The following is a 23,158-nucleotide window of genomic DNA, read 5'->3' on the forward strand; positions in this document are numbered from 1 at the left end:
ATAAAACCTCACTGGTAACAGATTTGCTGAATTAAAGATGAACGACTTGTTTGTTCAGCTGACGTTAATAGTACCCCATTGTTGTAATACAACTGCCCTTAAAGAGTTTGTTTGGCAATTTTTTTGTTGATAAGCAATGAGGGAATAACTGGGCTTTTTCCCAACTCAGGAAAAAGACCTCAAGTGTGGGGTGTATCTATGGGATCACAGAAAAGACACGGAGGGTAATTTGGAATGGTTGAGAGACTGACCTGTTTGAGGGCCTTCTTGCTGCGCTTCTGGGATGGAGACATAACCTTATTCTGTGGGATGGTGGGGGAGGGGCAGCTTGACTGAGGTGAGGCTGGTTGAGGCGATAACCTGGGTGACACTTGGAAAAAGGAACGGAAAATTAATATATTTTTAAAAATAAAATCCATTGTGTTAACAGACCGCCATCAAATTTTCAATTTGACAATAGTTCCTATGAGTTACTAAGTGATAGCATATTGGTTTTATTTTCCAGTAATAAATTCAATTATCTTGGGAGTTATCATGTTACAATTGTTAACCATTCAGGGCAGACATCACCATGTATGAATTGCAACATCATCATGGCACTACAACCAGCAGAAAATAATAATGAACCACAAAAGAAACAATTGCCCCCCCAGTATATAATCGATAGAATCCAGCACAATTCCTCAGTATGAATGACATAGACACACTGACAATTGACCTCACAGGCAACAGCTGTCAAAAAACTGGGGCAAAACGGAATCACAAACTTTACTTTACATATTTTTCAAAAATTAGATGATTTCAAGTGACCTCATCTGAGAGTTAACTTTGCTTTCTTGGTTTATGATATCATCTAAACACTGAAATGGTTGGATGCTTTGAAATCAAACTTGGTATTCATTATTCTCTTTATAACGTGTGGAAGATACTTTATCACCCTACAGTTCTTTCAGAACTGTGATCTTTTAGTCTGCACGTTCTCATATTTGACATCATTATGATATTCAACCTTTGATGTCACGTGCCCATTGTTTTTACTGCAGCTTCCTCTTTTGCAGTCAATTCAACATTACACCAATCATTTTTTCCTCTGTAAGCAAGAAGCAAAACAGAAAAATGGGAATATTAAGATTTTGTTGTTAACAATTGATGCATAGCTGTATCGTTTTTCTCAACTGCCTCATAAACTTTGAGCAACAGGCCATAACTAAAACAATTTTTAAAAAGTTTGGCCGTAAACTGGATTAAATGGTACATTATATTAACAAAAAAAAAGAAAGCATTGCTTACAAGATAGCATTGCCAGGGCTGATTGTAAATCTTACAACATTTTGTTAGACTTGCTTGACTTACACAAACCCGGTAATGAATGTGAAAAGTAGGTCACTCTTTGCTGAACGTCAGATGATAAAGCAAAGTGAAAGGTCATGGCTACTTGGCTGCTTAATGACATTCTTTCAGATGTACATATGTGTATCACAAGTATGAGAAAATGTTCACAAACAGTGGGACGCAAGTGAACATCTCTCATTACTCAGATGCAAAGTCCCTGATATTGGCTAGGCCATAAGGGAATGACTTAAGTTGAGGCCAGGTACTTTCACACAGTGAAGGATGAAAAATTCACTGACAAGGCAGACTGGAGCATTCTCACACATGTTTTGGTGGCCAGTCACCTACTGGTATTAGAAAAGGTCTGGGAGGAAGCTGCCACGAGCAGATGATTATCAATGGAGGAAGAGGAATAAAATGGAGTGTGAAATTCAAATAAATAAACCTATATGCTGGGCAAAATTGACACCCATCCAGGTATCACACCATTACTTGCGATCTAACAGTAATTACACTGGTCACGAGAATAGTTGCTGCTAATGGGAAGGGGTCAAATACTCAATATGAGAACAAAAGTGAGAGTTAGTTATCAGAAGATATGTGATACATACGTCCATCCTACTAATGGCTGAACTTAACAAAGAGAGCGCTGAAATTCCATGGAGATTCAACTGGTCTCTGGCCTCAACTACAGGGCTGGAGATTGACAGAACCCACTGTTTTCAGCCATATACCCAGGAGGTCTGCCGATCTCCTACCGAAGTTATGGCAGGAGGCTGCTGGAATCCCCGTGGAATTTCAGCCCCGTGCACTCTTTTCTTAACTCTTTCCAACTGAATGGTCACCAGAGCTTTGGCAGAGAAAACATGACCCACTGACTTGCTTCAGCAGCCTAGGACATTAGTCATCCGCAAGCCAAAATTAACCCATGTATCTTTTAGAGTGTTTAGTCATACCAGAATGGGTTTTCTGTTGGGGTTTGCATAAAAACATTGGGCCAGCAAAGTTGATATGCATGACAAAAACCACACAGACAAAAACGACACCCCAATTCTGACTCTTCAACAAGTTGAGCAGCTGCTTAGATACACGAGTTAACTGTTCAAATGCAGTGACCTGAATCACTTGTTAAATGCAGTAATTTATGATTTGCTAGATTTAGTAAAAATCTAACAGTAAAGAAACTATGTTTACTTCAAGATTAGCATGACTCCTCAGCTGGATATTGCTTTTTAATCGGTCATTATCTTTCACCGCACTTCGATTTCTGCCACATAGCATGGTTAAGATAGAAGATTATAAAGTTTAGGCTGGGCTGAGCATTTTCAGTTTAACTATGTTTTTCCTTGGAACATAAAAAATTCTTGGATACAGCTTTTGGCTTTGTAGATGTTATAAAAATAAATCAGCGCAACTACTGAAGTGTTTTTGAAAGATGAATTTGTTCCTCCTCCAACCTTACCTTCAAATTTCTTATCTTGTCATTCCTCTCCCTAAGGCAGTGATTCACACAGGATTATATTTCATCGTGTGGGTAGCCCTCTAGCTCCTTCCTTAAGTTATCATTCATCATGTGACTGGATGGATATTTAAATATCATTGAGCTATTTGACCATGGGCTGAGTGCAATCCTGTCCACACATGCTCATGTCAAGTAGGGCTCATTGGGTAGATATGAGGAGGAAGAATCCTGGGCAATTTTCTCTTCTTCAGCCTAGGGATGCTGAGTCCAATTGCAGCATCCTTATCATCACCATGACTAAACTGGCAAAACTGACAAGACTGAACCTGGGGCTTTCTTGCTCTGTAGTTCAGTACGAACCACAGTGCACATTTACACACTGTATCATCTGGGTTATCATGCATTGCTGGCTTTGGGAAAGGAAGCATCAGAAATTGACTTGCAGCAGTGTGGAGCAGGACTGCATTAGAGGGAACGTGCCTTTAAATAGTACAGTGTGGTCAAATTAAGTAACTTACTTTTCTATTTTGATACAACAGAATTTATGCACACATCATTTTCACTATGACACGGCCCAATTATTTTGTGCAATGTACCGTAACGTGGCCAGGAGCAACTCTCCAGCAAAAACTGGGAGCCATTATAGGAATGTGTCTTATATCATGTCTAGTTATTTTCTGCTCCAATTCATCCCTCATTTCCTGAAGGAGCTGACTCATGATGGGGTTATGTTAGTACATGACTGACATGAGCACCTCCAGTGTCTCGCCCAGTTATTTATGTGCGGTTTTTAGTCTGTAAGTATTGGCAGGTTATTCAATCAAAGAAGATATCATGACATATGGAACCCAATCTTGTTGCAACTGACATTCGTGTATGCAAATTTCCCAGGAGAAGTCACCGGATAAGAGCCAGATGCAGATATCCTGGATGATTTTTTATTTCACTAATTTAGACGAGCGAAGGCCAATAATAGTGTCTCAAATGCTGTCCTGGCCAAGATCAGCTTGTTCAGCACAAACTGGGAATCAAACCTGGGACCTTACACCCGATGGTGTCTTTACCTGGCAGACCGTTGAGGGAACTCAACAACATCTACTTCTAAAAAAATATATTGCAAGTAAGGATATACTTGGTTTCATTCTTCATCCGACTTCAACTTCACATAAATCAGCCCCAGTGAGATGCCTGACATTACCAGTGTGTCAAAATAAAATGATTATATCCATCTCTTTGAAATTAACAGGAAATTCAGTCTTGGAAGTTGGAGAGTGTAGGCAAGGCAAGACAGTGACATTGTGGCCTGGAGTTTCCAAATGATTTCTGCCCAGATATCAGTGTAATCTGGGTGGAATCCAATGAAATAGCGCTAAAGATTGCAGAACTTTAAACGTAAGTGAGTTGCACCCATAACTACTATACACCCGAGTATCCACAATCTTTTAATCTGGTTCAATTTGCCCGAAGCAGTCTCTGCCCACAAAACTGGCCACGCCCCCAGCGAGTTTCTGCCGATTGCACCCGTTCGGGGTGTTCATCACATTGCATCCAGAAATTCGTGTGTACAGGCACCCGTGGTCACAGAAATCCATCGTTAATCACCAGTAGCTGCAATGACCAGCTCTCAATTGAAGCCTGACCCTGTTGTTTCTCTTGCTGCTGCAATTACTTTAAATTCGGTTTAAATTAGTCTAAATTCAGTCAATTACAGCAGAGCAGGACACACCTGTGTGGCTTCAATTGACTGCTGTTCACAGGTCTTATGTATCAAGGGCAGTTCAAAGTAGTCAATTGTAGCCAATTAAAAAGTAAGACCAACAGCACTAAATCAGTCAGTTGAATAATGGTTCATTTCCTGGCAATCCCACTCCCATGTGATGCTGGGGAATGCCCTGTTCCAGCCACTAATCGATTACGATCGATTACACCGCTTGATTGCGCTGATTCATGGGAGACTTGACATTCAGGCTTATGCGAATGAGTTTGCACGAAAACTTGAGTGCAACTTCACTTCGGCAAAACTGCCCGTGTCCAGCGCATTCTGGGTGCATTTTGCCAATTGTCCCAGCGGAAACTCCATGCTTGTAGCACACAAGAGTGTTTTTCAGGGTCAGACAATGTATAGTGTTGTAAATATCAGGACTGCCATTGTATCTTGGGCAATTTGACACTTGAAATAACTTAGTCACAGTTTTGAGTAAACTGAGGAATGTAATGCAAAATATGTTGTAGCTTTTTAACACTTTCAGAGATAAAGATTAGCAAATGTTTACATCAATTTCTCATCTTAGGCCAATAAAAAGGAAGTATAAATCTGAAAGTGTCAAGTTCCTTTAATTGGGCAGTTGTTACCAATATCCAAGTAGTAGCCTCACGAGTACTATTGTTAACACAGAGCACACAGACTATTATGGTTAAGTACAAGCCCACTGCAGGTCTGATTTCACAAACTATTTACCAGTTTTAGGTAAGTCTGTCGAAGGCACTGACTGTACTGTAACAATAGGCTGTTCAGAAAAGGTGCCCAAGCAGAAAGGTCAAGACTGGCATGGAGTTATTCTAATTTTATTACCATATAATCAAAAACAAAAATTTGACAAAAAGTTCTCCCATTATGCTCATACTGTGACATTTAAAGGCATTTTAAAGCTGCAATGATCTGGTCAATTTCAGGTCAGTGTCGTAAATTCAGATCAGGAACAATGTTGCCTCATATAGTCATTACGTTTCAAACGCAGGCCTCAAAGATGAAAGAAGAAACATTGCAACTTTTAATCAGCTTTAGTGAAGGAAGAAGGCAGCTCTACACACAAAAACAACACAATTTCCAGATTTATTTGCATACCTGCAAAAAGACTCCAGAGTTAAAGCGACTAAGTAAAATTTGAGTTTGTTTTCCACCCACAATACCAGCCAAGACAAATGGGATTTTGCCTCCTTAAAAACGCAAGTCATTTTAACAGGCTGTACATTTTCTAAAATACATGAGTTTCCAACTAAATATCAGGGCTCCTTACCTTTGCACTGATCTGAGTACAAGTTTTGATTCAACATTTTCTTTTTCTGACTTTACCTCTGAACGGTTGAAGCTGCTGCTGTGCTGCTTATTTTTTGTCGTTTCTAACTCCTTAGCTCATTGGTCGAATAGCACAGTAATACTGTTTATGTCAGCGAAATAAAGTGTTTCTTTGAAAAAAGAGCGACATTTCCGCTTTCTGCAACTTTATTTCTGTACTTATAAGGAAGTGGTTGTTGATTTTTATCAGCAAGCTTCCTGTAGCAAGAAGTATATGAAACAAATGATGTCACAGTGCAAATTCTACAGGGCTGAATAAAATGATCACTTTTACACTTTGTGAAAGGCCTTAATGTGCAAAGGAGTCCATTGCTTTAGGAGTAAACAGCAACTTTGAGGATTGCACCTTTCTACTGATATTGACTGATCTAAAAATCTGTATTTTGCTCTTGCTTTAAAATGACCAACTTCAATCACACTTCCCCTCCCCCAGGCATACAAATGTTCTGTGGTCTGAATTTAGATTATCTTCTCTGACCGGGATGGGCTCAGCAATATGGCTCACCTCCACGGCCATCGTCAGGGTCACTGCTCTTACAACTGCTCAGAGATGCCAAACTGGTGCAGACAGCCGGTCTCTTTGTTTTTTCTTCCTTTAAGCCCAGCATCATTTTGAGACTAACGACTTGCTATCTGACAAAACCCAGGTATCAATACAGATAATTTGGATTCAAATTTGCATCTTCAGGTCTGAGAAGTATTAAAACACTGAGCTATCATGACATCCACATCACTTGCTTTCAAATGCAATAATCTGTAAGCACAGATGAGAAGTGTGTAATTTAAAATTACTTTCTCTTTGCTGACAATTTAAATGAATTTGCACTCTGCAGTACATTGCCAATACTAGCTACACAAGTCTTGACAAACAATCCTCAACCAGATTATTGAAGAGGAACTTGAGTGGAGGGGGAAGTACATTCAATGCAAAGTATTCACTTCCTGTATCCTGCATTTGAAAACATTTTGCACTCACAGGTGTCAGTTTCTAGTAAATGCCTGCTGCGCAGTCACCTAGGAACTGTATCACTGACACCGTCAACAGCAATTGTCACATTTTTATATCTGTGCACACATCCCGTCTCACTTCCTGTCATGTTATTGTCACACTTCTGTGTCAACTTTTGCTATTATAAATTCTTATGTCCACATTTATAATTGAAACTGCCGACGTAAACTTCTCAGGCTGTAATTACATCCTCTGACCAGTTACGGCACTGAAATGTCTCCACTGGTTCCTAGGACATCGGAACTTATTTTGAAAATATAACAAAAGGTCAGAATGTATGACTTCAAAATGGGAATGGAATTACATATTGGCCCCCTGATCCAATTATCTCCACCCCACCTGAAGACTACAGTTGTTCTCGACTCCCTAAGTACAATGCCATGGGAGATCGACAAAAAATAAAAAATCTTACGTCTGCACATACTTCTAGTCAACCTTTGACAGGTGAAGCAGGGTTAGAGGTCAGGGCATAGTTGCATCAGAGCTTGCAGATGTAATTCAGTCCCCATTATAAATTCCAAGTCCACATTTATAATGGAAATTGCCTTTGTGAACATGTCAGGCTGTAACTACACACTTCTATGGTGGCAGTGCTGTAACGCCTCACTTATGTGTATCTCAGCTTCTAAGCCTGTACTGCAGAAAAACATCTACGCTCCAACCAATTCTACTTCTCTTCTTCTCAATTGTCATATGTTTGGTTGTTTAACTATCAACATTAATATAAACTCGAAGTATCACATAAAAATAAGGACAGTGCATTACTTTAAAATGGAGAATGAATTATGCTTGCACCCTGATCCAGTTCTCCCACGCCCTCTAACCTCACTTCACTTGAAGACTACACCGCTCTTGACTCCCCATATGCAGTGCCATGGGAGATCGCCTAGTATATTAAAAATCTTACATCTGCCCACCCTTCCTGTCTGCACAACTTGATTTCCTGTTGTCACATTTTTGTCACACCACACGTCAACTTTTTCCTATTATGATGATTTTTTGCCAATGTAAACTTGTTATACATATGTCCAATCATACTGAAAATGGCAATCATTGCACCACTAAACTTAGTTCACTCAAATTGGCTGTCTGTGGAAACCAAAGTAAAATTGTTGAGTTTTTATGAAATCATCCCTGCTGTTCCAAACAGTATCACAGCCTCCCTTTATACATATTTGCTGGCCCACTTGTCAATGTGCCCGTTATATGCCGAAGAAATTGTCCAGCAGCTGGGTTCAAGGCTTAACAGAAAGAGAACAATTTAATGCTGAGTGCCGATTGGAACACAGGTATGTACAGGAGCAGAAAAGACCATTTCAGTCCATTTGGCTGGTCCCTCATGCTTAATACAAGTCCCATGTGATAGTATTCTCATGGTTTTAGAAATAAAAAGCACAGTTTCTGATTAAAATAAAGACGTAATGCTCTGCGGATCTTGCTAACAGTTCCAAGATTAATGGTTTTCAGCAAAACTTTGACTTGTGTAACTTTTTTTGAACAAAATAGATTTTTGCCAGCATGAAATTCTAATTTAAATTCAAAATTGTGCACAATAAGCTATAAAAAATAAAGACCCAGTCCTGTATTTTTGCCATTATTACAGCCAAACCACAAGGATAAACTTTTTCTAGCAAAAACTAAAATACCAGTGATGCACATAAAAAAAATTACACCATGGAACTTTCAATTATTATCAAGGCAGCACTCTATATCCCGTGTTATCAATGTCATCACTGATCATACTATACATTGCATCATTGGGTAACTGAGCAGAACATGTTGCAGAAATAGAGCAAACTGGTACCAGAAATGAGTCTGCCTCTACTTGATTGGGTAATGGGGCAGGGTTTGTAACAGAACTATGTGTTACCATTCTCATTATTGACCATACCGCACTCTTGTGTTTCCAAATAGCTGTTCCCTGCCAAAGTCAAGATATCCTAAATGGAACGACAGTGAACCCAGCCAGCAACATTTTGTAAACATGAGAATTGCTTTTTTCTAATATTTATAAAGGTCTGATCTAACAACAGCCCTTGTAACCACTCCTCTATATCTCTAACAAAGCAAGCACGTGTATAAAACGGTAAAATGTAAAAACAGTGGATTGCTTAGCTTGTTGAAGCAGCAACAACTTCTCTCCACATCCTCCAAACCACACTCCAGTCTCATGTTGTTACTGATGACATCTTGTGCCCCAGTAACCACATTCAACAGTTAGAACCATCTTCAATCAGCCACAGCTGTGACTCAGTGCTTGCGATCCAGGGGCCTGCAGGAAGTCACTTACTTAAAGTGACAACACACCATTTCTTCTTGGTCATTGCTGGCTGATTGCAAATTTTTCAAAATATTTTTAAAACCCTTTTCTAAGAACACGAAGCTTACTTCCTACAACATTGCATTTAGTGTTTCATAATTATCAGCATAATAGACGAAGACAAAAGAGAAAAAAAACTCGAAGAACTCTGCAACCTCCTCCACCTGTACAGCCCCAGCACACATTCTAGATCCTTCAAGTCTGGCCTCTTGTGCTTTCCCCCTCGAGTACCTCTCACAAGATGGCCAAACTTTCAGCCATCTAGGATCCTGTCTAGAACTCTTTCCCTTAATCTCCACCTCGCAACTTTTCACCATGCTTTGAAAAGTCTCAAAATCTTTTTGACTGTGCACTTGGTTATCTCTCCGAACTCTACTGCTGCTTGGTGAGTTCTTCCCCATGTGAACCACATTAGGGCATTTTATTACGTTAGAGGCGCTATTCATTTGCAAGTTATTGTAACCACTCAGAGTGCTCTGTGCAAATACTGTGAAGCGAAGGCTGAAAGGACAATGGGAAGAGAAGGACTGAACCACACTCGTTAGGACAACAACCTCAGCTGCATGGCAACTACCTGCAGTGGCACTACAGCCAACTGCACGATTGCTTCGTGTTTGAAACGTAAAGTTCAAAGGATGCAGAAGAATGGTTTTCTCTTTTTTTACTGCAACGTCTGCAATAATTTCCAGGAAAAGGTTCCCAACATTTTATTTTTCACCATCTCTTAAACTACACAAACAATGAATACCTTTGCTGATTGGTATCACAGATCAAACCACATAACTGCAGACAGACTCTGGCATTAGTGCCAAAACATTAACCCTTCTGCAACTGTACTTTTTCACGATGTGGAGATGCCGGTGATGGACTAGGGTTGACAATTGTAAACAATTTTACAACACCAAGTTATAGTCCAACAATTGTTCAAATAAAATTGTTGGACTATAACTTGGTGTTGTAAAATTGTTTACAATTGTACTTTTTCACCAAATAACATTTTTAGCAACTTAAAACGTTATATCTAAATTTCAAGACAAATACAAATTAACAAAGCACTTTGTTCTGTCAGTATCCTCGTATAAAAAAGAATTCTCTGATTTAACCTGCAAAACTACCAATTCTGTTAGGTGTGCTCATGAACAGCAAGAAGATGATTACTGCTATGAGCCCACTTATGTCCCAGCTGCAATTCAAGTTATTTTCACGGTACCCATGTTTCCTCTCTCTATGGGTAAAAAATGGAGATCTTTAAAAAACAAGTGGAAAGCTTTTTAAGGACTGTGCATGCATCAATGTGCTGTGCAGATACAGAGGTTGAAATTGGTTAACGTCAGTCGTGCAAAACCAGCTGATAGCAAATTGGCAGCCTATTTTACACCATCAGTACAGCAGCATAGTGGTTAGGTTACTGGATTAATAATCCAGAGGCCTGAACTGCTAATCTGGAGTCATGAGTTCAAATCCCGCCATGGCAGCTGGGGAAATTTAAATTCAATTAAATAAAATCTGGAATTAAAAAAACTAGTATCAGTAAAAGTGATTGACAGATTGTCGTAAAAACTCATCAGGTTCACTAATGCCTTTTAGGGAAGAAAATCTGCCATCCTTACCCAGTCTGACCTATATGTGACTCCAGACCCACAGCAATGTGGTTGATTCTTAATCGCCTTCCGAAATGGCCTAGCAAGCCACTCGGTTGTACAATCTCTCGACAAGAAATAATAAGAAGAATAAAACCAGATGGACTACTTGACACGACAAAGGCAAACCAAGCCCAGTCGACCCTGCAAAGTCCTCCTGACTAACATTGGGGGGCTTGTGCCAAAATTGGGAGAGTTGTCCCACAGACGAGTCAAGCTACTCACCGAATCAGACCTTTCAGCTAACATCCCAGACTCTTGCATTACCATCCCTGGGTATGTCCTGTCCCACCAGAGGAGGCGGTACAGTGATATACAGAGGGAGTGGCTGTGGGAGTCCTCAACATTGACTCCAGACCCCATGAAATCTCATGGCATCAGGTCAAACATGGCCAAGGAATCCTCCTGCTGATTACCACCTACCGCCCTCCTTCAGCTAATGAATCAGTCCTCCTCCATGTTGAGCACCACTTGGAGGAAGCACTGAGGGTAGCAAGGGCACAGAATGTACTCTGGGTGGGGGACTTCAATGTCCATCACCAAGAGTGGCTCGGTAGCACCACTACTGACCGAGCTGGCTGAGTCCTGAAGGACATAGCTGCCAGATTGGGCCTGCGGCAGGTGGTGAGCGAACCAACACGAGGGAAAAACTTACTCGATCACATCCTCACCAATTTACCTGTAGCAGATACATCTGTCCATGACAGTATTGGTAGGAGTGATCACCACACAGTCCTTGTGGAGACTTCACACTGAGGACACCATCCAACGTGTTGTGTGCCACTACCACCGTGCTAAATGGGATAGATTCAGAACAGATCCAGCAGCTCAAAACTGGGCATCCATGAGGCGCTGTGGGCCATCAGCAGCAGCAGAATTGTATTCCAGCACAATCTGTAACCTCATGGCCCGGCATATTCCTCACTCTACCATTACCAACAAGCCAGGGGATCAACCCTGGCTCAATGAGGAGTGTAGAAGAGCATGCCTGGAGCAGCACCAAGCGTAACTAAAAATGAAGTGCCAACCTGGTGAAGCTAAAGCACAGGACTACATGCATGCTAAACAGCGGAAGCAACATGCTATAGACAGAACTAGGCGATTCCACAACCAACAGATCAGATCAAAGCTCTGCAGTCCTGCCATATCCAGTCGTGAATGGTGGTGGACAATTAAACAACTAACGGGAGGATGGAGGCTCTGTGAACATCCCCATCCTCAATGATGGCGGAGTCCAGCACGTGAGCGCAAAAGACAAGGCTGAAGTGTTTGCAACCATCTTCAGCCAGAAGTGCCGAGTGGATGATCCATCTCGGCCTCCCGTCGATATCCCCACCATCACAGAAGCCAGTCTTCAGCCAATTCGATTCACTCCACGTGATATCAAGAAACGGCTGAGTGCACTGGATACAACAATGGCTATGGGCCCTGACAATATCCCGGCTGTCGTGCTGAAGACTTGTGCTCCAGAACTAGCTGCTCCTCTAGCCAAACTGTTCCAGTACAGCTACAACACTGGCATCTGCCCGACAATGTGGAAAATTGCCCAGGTATGTCCTGTCCACAAAAAGCAGGATAAATCCAATCTGGCCAATTACCGCCCCATCAGTCGACTCTCAATCATCAGCAAAGTGAGGGAAGGTGTCGCCGACAGTGCTATCAAGCGGCACTACTCATCAATAACCTGCTCACCGATGCTCAGTTTGGGTTCCGCCAGGACCACTCAGCTCCAGACCTCATTACAGCCTTGGTCCAAACATGGACAAGAGAGCTGAATTCCAGAGGTGAGGTGAGAGTGAGTGCCCTTGACATCAAGGCAGCATTTGACCGAGTGTGGCACCAAGGAGCCCTAGTAAACTGAAGTCAATGGAAATCAGGGAAAACTCTCCAGTGGCTGGAGTCATACTGAGCACAAAGGAAGATGGTAGTGGTTGTTGGAAGCCAATCATCTCAGCCCCAGGACATTGCTGCAGGAGTTCCTCAGGGCAGTGCCCTAGGCCCAACCATCTTCAGCTGCTTCATCAATGACCTTCCCTCAATCATAAGGTCAGAAATGGGGATGTTCGTTCATGATTGCACAGTGTTCAGTTCCATTTGCAACCCCTCAGATAATGAAGCAGTCTGTGCCCGTATGCAGCAAGACCTGGACAACACTCAGGCTTGGGTTGATAAGTGGCAAGTAACATTCGCACCAGACAAGTGCCAGGCAATGACCATCTCCAACAAGGGAGAGTCTAACCACCTCGCCTTGACATTCAACAGGATTACCATTGCTGAATTCCCCACCATCAACATCCTGGGAGTCACCATTGACCAGAAACTTAACTGGACCAGCCACATAGACACAGCAGCTAGTAGTTGAACACCTCAAGGCTGAAAACCTGCAGCGGCCCCACCCCAGTGCAAGTGCTAGGATGTGCCCACTGGGAACCTCCGCAGGATCCTGCAGGAGATTCCCTCATTTCTGTCCTAATGGTGGGCATCCATCTGTCAAAAGTGGGCTGCGTATTACGGGGATGGTTGTCACTCGAGGGGGAAGGGGAACGCAAGTTCTCTTCCCCCACCACAAGAAAGAGAAGAGGTACTTCCTCAGACCTTCTGGAAGAGGGCTGAAAATATTTTTAAAATGTGCCTCTTCTTCAGTGTCTAGTCCAGGACCCAGGTCTGGACTTCCAAATAGTCCCACAACCGCTGATTGGCAGGCCAGTGTGCCTGTTTTCACTCACCAATGACTTTCTCGGGGTTATGAGTCCTCAGCCCCAGCTCCACCGCCTCGACACCAATGGCCTTGCTTGGGGCAGGCAAATTCTCTGCTCCAACGACGGACAGAAGGAGCTCCCAAGTAAGGTTGGGACCTGGTGTACCCAGGTCCTGGCCAATTTCGTAGCCCTTCTGCAACACTCTCACTGGAGTTACGCAAAGGCAGTGAATTTTCAGTCTCCTCATCTTTTGACTTTGGATGTTTGAAACCCACCAAAGATGGGGGTGTCTGCTCCTTTTTTCTTCATTGTCATGTTTGCAAATTAATATCAAGCAGGCTGAATGCAACCATAAATGAGGTGTGAAAGGAGCTAGGAGCCACTGTGCATGTATAGGTCAAAACTTTCAAAAAAACTTTAATGGTTTTATCTTAAATCTATTTTATTAGTCTTTTCTGCTTGAACTCAGATCTTAAAGTGTAAATTCAAACCAAGTGTAAGATGTACAGCACCCGATTCAGCCTGATCTCCTATATGACTGTAGGAAAGAGGTGAGCAACAATTTGAGAAACACGATTTAAAATAAAGACTTCAATTACATAAACCTAAATGATCTCACAGTGGCAAATGATGTTGCATATCTCATAATGTACACCTCATAATATAGTATGGCAGCATAGTGGTTATGTTATTGGACCAGTAATTCAGAGAACATGAGTTCAAATCTCACCATGACAGATTCAGAATTTGAATTCAGTTTAAAAAGAATCTTGAAATAAAATGAACCCACTAGAAGTAAAAGTGACCATGGAACTGTTGGATTGTTGTAAAGACCCAACTGGTTCATTTATGTCCTTTCCGGAAGGAAACCTGCCTTCCTTACCTGGTCTGGCCAGTCCCACGCCAATGTGGTTGACTCTTGAATGGCCTCTAAAGTGGCCTATCAAGCCACTCAGTTGTACATGCAAGGGTTCAAGAAGGTGGCCCACCACCACCTTCTCAGGCAGCTAGGAATGGGCAAAAATTGCTGGCCTTGCCAACAATGCCCACATCCTGAGAATGAATAATTTTAAAAAATGAATCAAAACAAAATTAATCCAAGGAAAATGATGCACTTAGTAAAATTTACATAGCAAAATAAATGGCAATTGCTCAGGGTCATATAATCACACTCGAGGGACTGAATGGTCTACTCCTGTTCCAATGATCACCGAATGAGTCATATCGCTATAGGTCACAATATCTTAACAATTAAATTCTTTCACTCTTTTCCTGGCACAGTCTCATATATACGTACAAGAAAATCATCTGAAAATATATGCAAAATAATGTAGAATAAAGGCAATGTCTGGCCATTATCTGGGAATATTGTCTGGAGTACATTTCACATGTTATGTTTTTCAGTATTCGACACAACACGTGCGCAGAAAGTCTTTCTTGCAGATGTAATATGCTGCAAAAGATGTGTGTGATTTGGAAACTGAAAAGCCCTCAAAGGGTTACAGAATGGATAATGTAATGAGACTGCAGATGATTAAAAGGCTAGAATGAGTAATTACAATAAAAAAGTGATTATGGATGTGATTCAGAATGTAGGCCCTGGTGACTGTATTTCCTAGACAAGGTATCACTACATAGGGAGGGAGCTGAAAAAATCAGAAGCTGCATATAGAGACATGGAAGCAATACAGTTCTCTGGGGGAGGAATGGGAAGAAAATGGAAATAACCAAAAAAGCCCAACCTCCTCTGGTTTAAAGGTGGTATTAAAGCAGAGTCTGTATGAGGGTGCTTTTTTTTTAGAAAATGCAAAATAAATCAGGCATTATGGCTGCAGTAACACATTACAGCCATACTAGTTAGTTTGCTTGTGAATAAAAACAATTGGAAAATGTAACCACAACTAGCATTAGTATAATCTGTTGGAGTCCTGTGATATGTAACCACACATAGTAAAAATGCAATTTTTTACAGCCAAGTATGGAACACCAACTCAGTTGTACGATTAAGAGCTACAGGACGACAGGGTCAAGGGCAGAAATGCACTTCGAAAACCTATTAATTGGGAAGACAATCATGCTCCCAATATAAAAGGTGAGAAAAACTAATTTTAGAAGTGTTGAGTTTTAACATTGAGCCACTCAACTGATTAACAATTACTTGTTGACTGAGCACATAACTTTACTCAATCAGTACTGGATCTTCCAGTCTCCAACTGCTCAGAGAGACCAGGACAGCCATCGATAATGGCCCAGAATTTGCTGGGGAAATAATGGTGAGTTCTTGGTTCTCGCCGTTATTAGCGCGTAAAAAAACAGCAATTTGTGGTGAGGGAAAGATACACCGTGAATTGCGAATCGCCACAAATTGCTGGATGATTTGCGCCGCTCCACCGTTAGCCTCGCAAAAATGGGATCTCCCCGTGAGTTGCAAGAAATTGCAGCATTTGCGCTGTAAATATGAATTAAACTCACCGCAGATGTAAGGACTCTTTTAATGATGAGATTTATGTTCCTGCAACTCAACTTGAAAGCCCAGAAAGGCAATAATTGAAACTGTGCAGTCTCACTTCTGCAGGTAATAAATTGTTCCCAGAGCTTTTTACATTTAAAATGTTCTTACTTTTCCTTTCTGCCTCTTTTTTCTCACTCTTAATCCAATCTTTCTTTCCATCTCTTTATTTCTCTTTGTCTATCGAATTTGACTTTAATTCAACCTATTTCCTTCTCCTTCATTGGTTAAGGAGATAGATTATTGGTCCCGTTGTTCACCAAGGTCCCAGATGCCCCATTATCAATTTGCACTTCCAGCAGTTTGCAGTGCAAACATTTTTCCAGCTGAAGGATGCGGAAAAAAATCCAATTCACGGGGCACGCCATGAGATGCCCTGCTCCAGCAAATTCTGGCCCATTGTTTACCATGAGGCTGCATGAAGTCATTTGCTGACATCAGCTGAATCGCTCTCTGGAAAGTTTGAGAGCCACATTAGTATGTGAGTCGGAGATTTACACCGAGTTACATTGAGTCTACACCACAGAAACAGGCCATTCGGTCCAACTGATTTATGCTCCACAAGAGCCTCCTCCCTCCCTACTTCATCTACCCCTATCAGCATACCCTTCGATTCCTTTCTCCCTCATGTGCTTATCCAGCTTCACCTTCAATGCATCTATGCTATTTGCCTTAACCGCTCCTTGTGGTCGCGCGTTCCACATTCTAACCACTCTTTGGGAAAGAAGTGTCTACTAAATTCCCTGTTGGATTTATTAATGACTATCCTATATTGATGACCTCTAGTTTTGGACTCCCCCACAAGTGGAAATAAAATCTTTACGTCTTCTTATCAAACCCTTTCATTATCTTAAAGATCTTTATTAGGTCACCCCTCAGCCTTCTCTTTTCTGGAGAAAAGAGCCCCAGCCTGTTTAGTTTTTCCTGATAAGTATATCCTCTCAGTTTTTGTATCATCCTTGTGAATCATTTCTTGCACCTTCTCCAATGCCTCCATATCCTTTTTGTAATATGGAGACCAGGAATGTGCACAATACTCCAAGTGTGGTCTAACCAAGGTTCGATACAAGTTTAACATAACTTCTCTATTTTTCAATTCTAGCCCTCTGGAAATGAAACCCAGCGCTTGGTTTGCCTTTTTAATGGCCTTATTTACCTGCGCCACTACTTTTAGTGATTTGTGTATCTGTACCCTGAGACCCCTTTGCTCCTCTACATGTTGGTAATAAATTGTATTAATAAACACAAAATTTTATTTAACAAAATAGAAGTCTTCAATCTTCTAACTTGCTGGAAGTACTTTATTTTGAAGCTACTGCCCCCGACACTTACTTTCTTTTAAGGCACTCTTTGCATAAACTGCCCTTTCACCCCTGCGGTCGAGGCTTAAATGCAGTTCATAAGCAGCAGATTTCCCCTTTTTCCAATGAGTAAAAAAGATCTGAAGTAAACACAAAATATTTTAATCCAGTTCTCAATGAATATTAATGTACAGCATAGAATATACTCCATAACTTGCAGTTTCAGAGAGAAAGAGGGAATGTCAAGAGCTGCTTTATTCCTGTTGGTTTTCTGCTCAACCAGCCAGTAGCTCTATCACCCAAATACAGACAACACACGTCTGGAGTACTTTCAACCAGCAACTGCTAAATCTCCTTAAACTCTAGCAGTTGAAAATATTTTTTAAAAATTCAGTGTGTGCAGTAAACATTCATTTTTTGCGTAGAGGGAAGGAAAATGGGTTTTTTAGTCATTCTTAAGATGCTCGAGAGAAGAATATATCTGATATATTTAAACATTGTCTTCTTCTCTCCAATGACATACCTCATGGTTAAGAGTATCATTTCCTGATTTTGTTCTGGGGCACAGGAGAAGTCTCAAGCAGACAGTCTTAATGTGGACGTCCATGTCTCTCATTGGCTGGATGGCAGACTAATGCTTCATTTTGTTGATTAACCATTAGGTGTCGGCTGTGGCTCAGTGGTAGCACTCTATCCTCTGACTAAGAAGGTTGTGGGTTCAAGCCCCACTCAAGAGACTTGAGCACATAATCTAGGCTGGCACTTCAGTGCAGTACAGAGGGAGTGTTGCATTGTTGGAGGTGGCGTCTTTTGGATGAGACCTTAAACCGAGGCCTGGGCTGCTCTCTCAGGTGGACGTAAAAGATTCCATGGGATTTTTCGACGAAAAGCAAGAGAGTTCTCCCGGTGTCCTGACCATCATTTATCCCTCAACCAACATCACTAAAATAGATTATCTGGTCATTATCTCATTGTTGTTTGTGGGACCGTGCTTTGTGCAAATTGGCTGCCGTGTTTTCTACATTACTGCAGTGACTACGCTTCAAAAAGTACTTCATTAGCTGTAAAGTGCTTTGGGATGTCCTGAGGTAGTGAAACTGCAATATAAATGCATGTCTTTTTTTCTTTTTGGTTACATCGAGTCCTGTTCCCAATTTGTACACTTGAAAAAATTTACTACAAAGAAATGGGCTCAGTACATTGAACCCATAAAGGGAACAACACTGAAGGGTTACGCAATGCAATTATTTTTGTTACCGAGTATTCTGTAGGTACAGAAATCAGGAAATATCGTAAACTGAGGCTCACTTAGTGCAATACCAGCATATTACACACAAGCCCCATCTCATTTGGATTATGCTTAGTATCTGATATGGCAGGAAGATGAAGTTGTTAAAAATATATTTCCACACCTAAGAACATAAGAAATAGGAGCAGGAGTAAGCCTTACAGCCCCTCGAGCCTGCTCCACCATTCAATCAGATCATGGCTGATCTTCAACCTTAACTCCACTTTCACGCCAGATCCCCATATCCCTTGATTCCTGTAGAGTCCAAAAATCTATCCATCTCAGCCTTGAATATATTCAATGACAAGGGGCAGAAAACACTGGTGGGAGCAGTTTATAGGCCCCTTAATAGTTGCAATACCATTGGACAGAGTATTAATCATGAAATAATGGGAGCTTGTAATAAAGGAAATGCAGTCATCATGGGGGACTTGAATCTGCAAATAGACTGGGCAAATCAAAATGGCAAAGGTAGTTTGGAAGACCAGTTCATGGAATGTATTTGAGACGGTTTCCTAGAGCAATACGTAATAGAGTCAACCAGGGAACAGGCTATTTTAGATCTTGTATTATGTAATGAGATAGTGTTAATTAGTAATCTCGCAGTAAAAGAACCTCTGGGGAAGGGTGATCATAATATGATAGAATTTCACGTTGAGTTTGAAAGTAATGTACTTAAGTCAGGAACTATAACTTTAAACTTAAATAAAACCAAATTACATAGGTATGAGGGGCGAGTTGTCAAAGGTAGATTGGGAAATTAAAGGGTTTGACAGTTGAAAAGCAATGGCAAACATTTAAAGAAATATTTCAATATTTTCAACTAGTATACAATCCATTGAGAACTAAAAACTCCACGGGAAACTTGATCCACCCGTGGCAAACAAAAAAGTTAAGGAGAGTATTCAATTGAAAGAAGAGGCCGACAATGTTGCCAAGGAGAGTAATAAGACTGGGGATTGGGAGAGTTTTAGAAACCAACAAAGGACGACCAAAAAATAGATAAAAAGGGAGAAAATAGAATATGAAAGTAAACTAGCAAGGAATATAAAAACAGATTCTAAGAGCTTCTACAAGTATGTAAAAAGGAAGAGGGTAGCAAAAGTAAACATTGGTCCCTTAGAGGCTGAGATAGGAGAAATTATAATGGAGAATCAGGAAATGGCAGATGCGTTAAACAAATATTTTGTATCTGTCTTCACAGTAGAAGACACAAAAAGCATGAAAAATAGTGGGGAACCGAGGGATAAATGAGAGTGAGGAACTTAAAACAATTAATATCACAGGAGAAAAAGTACTGGACAAACTAATGGGCCTAAAAGCCGACAAATCCCCTGGACCTGATGGCCTACATCCTAGGGTTCTAAAAGAGGTGGCTGCAGAGATAGCAGATGCATTGGTTATGATCTTCCAAAATTTCTACATTCTGGAACAGTCCCACTGGACTGGAAGGTAGCAAGTGTTATCCCGCTATTCAAGAAGGGAGGGAGAGAGAAAACAGGGAACTACAGGCCAGTTAGCCTGACATCGGTCGCCAGAAAATGCTGGAATCCATTATTAAGGAAGTGGTAATAGGGCACTTAGAAAATCATCGTATGATTAGGCAGAGTCAACATGGTTTTATGAAAGGGAAATCATGTTTGACAAATTTATTAGAGTTTTTTGAGGATGCAACTAGCAGGGTAGATAAAGGGGAACCAGTGGATGTAATATATTTGGATTTTCAAAAGGCATTCGATAAGGTGTCACATAAAAGGTTGCTACACAAGGTAAGGCCTCATGGGGGTAATATACTAGCATGGATAGAGGATTGGTTGAAGGGCAGAAAACAGAGAGCAGGGATAAACAGGTCATTTTCAGGTTGGCAGGCTGTAACTGGTGGGGTGCCGCAAGGATTGGTGCTAGGGCCTCAGCTATTTACAATTTATATTAATGACTTAGTTGAAGGGACCGAGTGTAATGTAACCAAGTTTGCTGATGATACAAAGCTAAGTGGGAAAGTAAGCTGTGAGGAGGACACAAAGAGTCTGCAAAGGGATATAGACAGATTAAGTGAGTGGGCAAGGTGGCAGATGGAGTATAATGTGGGGAAATGCGAGATTATTCACTTTGGTAGGAAGAATAGAAAAACCTGTCAGTTATTGCAATATTATCAGCGCTCCTTTGTGGAACAGGATCTGAATGAAATGTATGTACTTGACTCCACACTGTCATCATAATACATGGATCCATCACTACTTAATTAATTTCTGTCAATTGCAAATTTTATTCAGTTACTCAATAAATCAGCATAGCCTAAAATCCGAGCAACACTGGCACACAGAGGACAGCTTTCCTACTGCAAGTATCCTTGTAAAGTCAGTCTATGCACTGGCACTCCTTGTAGTGAATGAACTGAATCTGTTGGGACAACTAATCACTAGCCACAACAAGTAGATTGTTGTTTTTAAAATAAATCCTTTGCATCACCATTTCCACTTCCACTTAAAAATGAGCAGAACTCAGAAATGGTGTTTTATTCTTCACCAAAAATTAAGTTGAATTCCAAATTACTGATCTGGGAACTAGCTGGAGGTAAGATGTCACCAATCAGTATTATTAAATCAATCCAATAATTGGCTGTAACAGATTATCCACCTTGGGGGAGAACCATTTATCCCTTGACAATATATAACAATTTTTCTCATTTAGCATATCACAGTCTCTTCAAATTCTATGTCGTTATCGGCGAAAACAGAATTTACTTACTGTTCTACGAAACAAAGTGTAGTGACTTTCTATAAAATCCCAATTTGAAATTGCAAGCTCCCACAGTTGCAAGCAGTGAAGGCAGGCCTTGGGTCCTACCACTGCTCGTTCCATTAATCTGTGCTTGTATCCAAGTACATACACAGCAGAAAAAATGTAATTATAAGGCTTGAATGCTTTAGGAGAGGGGATAATGGCAGATGCAATGCAAAGTTCCTCTTAATCCCACCCCAACCTTCCTATGGCCCCATGTAGGGATTACATAGGAATGAACAGGATTGGGAAAAAGATCATTATAGCCCATCAAGCTGGTACCAAAGTCTGGAATGTATTACACACCATTCTTTTCTCCCATACCCCTCAATCACTTCCTTTCTCTATCAGTTTTCCTGCTGGGAACTAGATGGAGATTTCTAAAATTCTCAAATCATTAGCCTTTTGAGCATCAGACAGAGAACACCGTCATATCGGTCATATGGATTTGGTTTTGCCTGAAGTGATAGAGCACCACATGCCTGTGTCCTGCATTGAAGTGACAGATACCTACTATGGAACCTAAGGGTGCCTCTTGCTGGGATATAACGGGACTGAATCAGCCTGAACCGATCTGACAAATGGAAGCCAGGTTAATTCATCCTTCCCAAGAAGGCGGTTAATAGGTTTGGAGGTCACATGATAAGCTTTTCAATCCTCAATTACCTTCCAAATTCCACCTACTTTTTTTCCTTTCCCTTTTCTCGTTGCTCCCTGTGCTCTGCGAGTCTGATTGATCATCACTGCTGTCATCCCACATCTCGGACAGATCCTTCATTCCATCTGGGACATCCTTCTGAGGAACCAAAAGGAAGAAGTGATGTTACTGCTGTCCACAGCTCTGTCTTCACAATTTACTTTGGGTTGAGAATAATCAGCAATGAGCAAAAGGATTGGCTTTGAAAAGCTGCTTTAAAAGCAGTTACTGTCAACAGATCACAGGGGTGAATTCCCTCGGGGCTTCTCCTGCTCTGCCACAGTAAATTCGGCAGAAACCCAAACAGGGTTCAAGCGTGTAGACGGGGTTTAAGCGCGTAAATGGAGTTTCTGACAAACTTCTGCTGACGTTGTGGTAGTGGAGTGGGAGAAGCCCTGAGGAAATTCACCCCCTATGTCTCTTGTAAATGGGATTTTGATTTAAGTTTCTGCTAAACTGAAAAATAAGCCCAGTCCTCCCCCATAAACTTCAGGATTTGCTTAAGATTACAGCTGCTAAAAAGGAAAAATGACTAAATTTTGATGTTTTGCCTCATTAAAAAATTCCTGTTCAGATATTAGCCCAGATGCTACATACACAAAGAACACGAAGCAGTACATATTAAACCATTTGATTAGCTCCAGTTACAAAGTTTAAAAAGATTAATTTGTCCTCTGATTTCCTGTACCCATATAGTTTAATGATACTGACTATAGTTAGTTTCAATTACTATTGGCGAGGGATACGTGAGCACGGTGGCACAAATTAATTGGACAACGACTGAATATGAACTTAAAAATAGACAGAAAATGTAAATGTGGATAAGCTATCTCCTCAGTGAGTCTGATAGGGTGAATACAGTATAATACAGTACATCTCTCGTCAGCTCCTGTTCTACATAATTCTGCTGTCATAGTTGCATTTATCAAACACGTAAATAGATTTTAAGTTGTCATTTGTTTTAGTTAATCAATATATTAGGCGTAATCCAAACAAGTTGGGACTTAGCTAAAGTGAGGGCAATTTCCCTGTGCAACACTCCCT

The 23,158-nt window shown here is 41.0% G+C and overlaps 1 protein-coding gene across 6 annotated transcripts in view; it reads right to left on the reverse strand.

Annotated features, from left to right (window-relative positions):
* asxl2 (ASXL transcriptional regulator 2) overlaps positions 1-23,158 on the reverse strand; it is a 211,020-nt gene that overhangs the window by 57,409 nt on the left and 130,453 nt on the right. For 4 of the 6 annotated variants that reach the window (XM_067984417.1, XM_067984418.1, XM_067984419.1 and 1 more), the window contains 2 exons: positions 22,102-22,213; positions 252-370 (listed from right to left, as the gene is read on the reverse strand). In XM_067984417.1, the coding sequence (XP_067840518.1) occupies positions 252-370; positions 22,102-22,213 (231 nt within the window). Of the gene's footprint in view, positions 1-251; positions 371-5,811; positions 5,918-22,101; positions 22,214-23,158 lie in introns of those variants that run through there. The other 2 variants (XM_067984421.1, XM_067984422.1) reach the window with 2 other exon arrangements.

The sequence above is a fragment of the Heptranchias perlo genome, chromosome 5 (assembly GCF_035084215.1).
Source record: "Heptranchias perlo isolate sHepPer1 chromosome 5, sHepPer1.hap1, whole genome shotgun sequence".
Taxonomy (NCBI): domain Eukaryota; kingdom Metazoa; phylum Chordata; class Chondrichthyes; order Hexanchiformes; family Hexanchidae; genus Heptranchias; species Heptranchias perlo.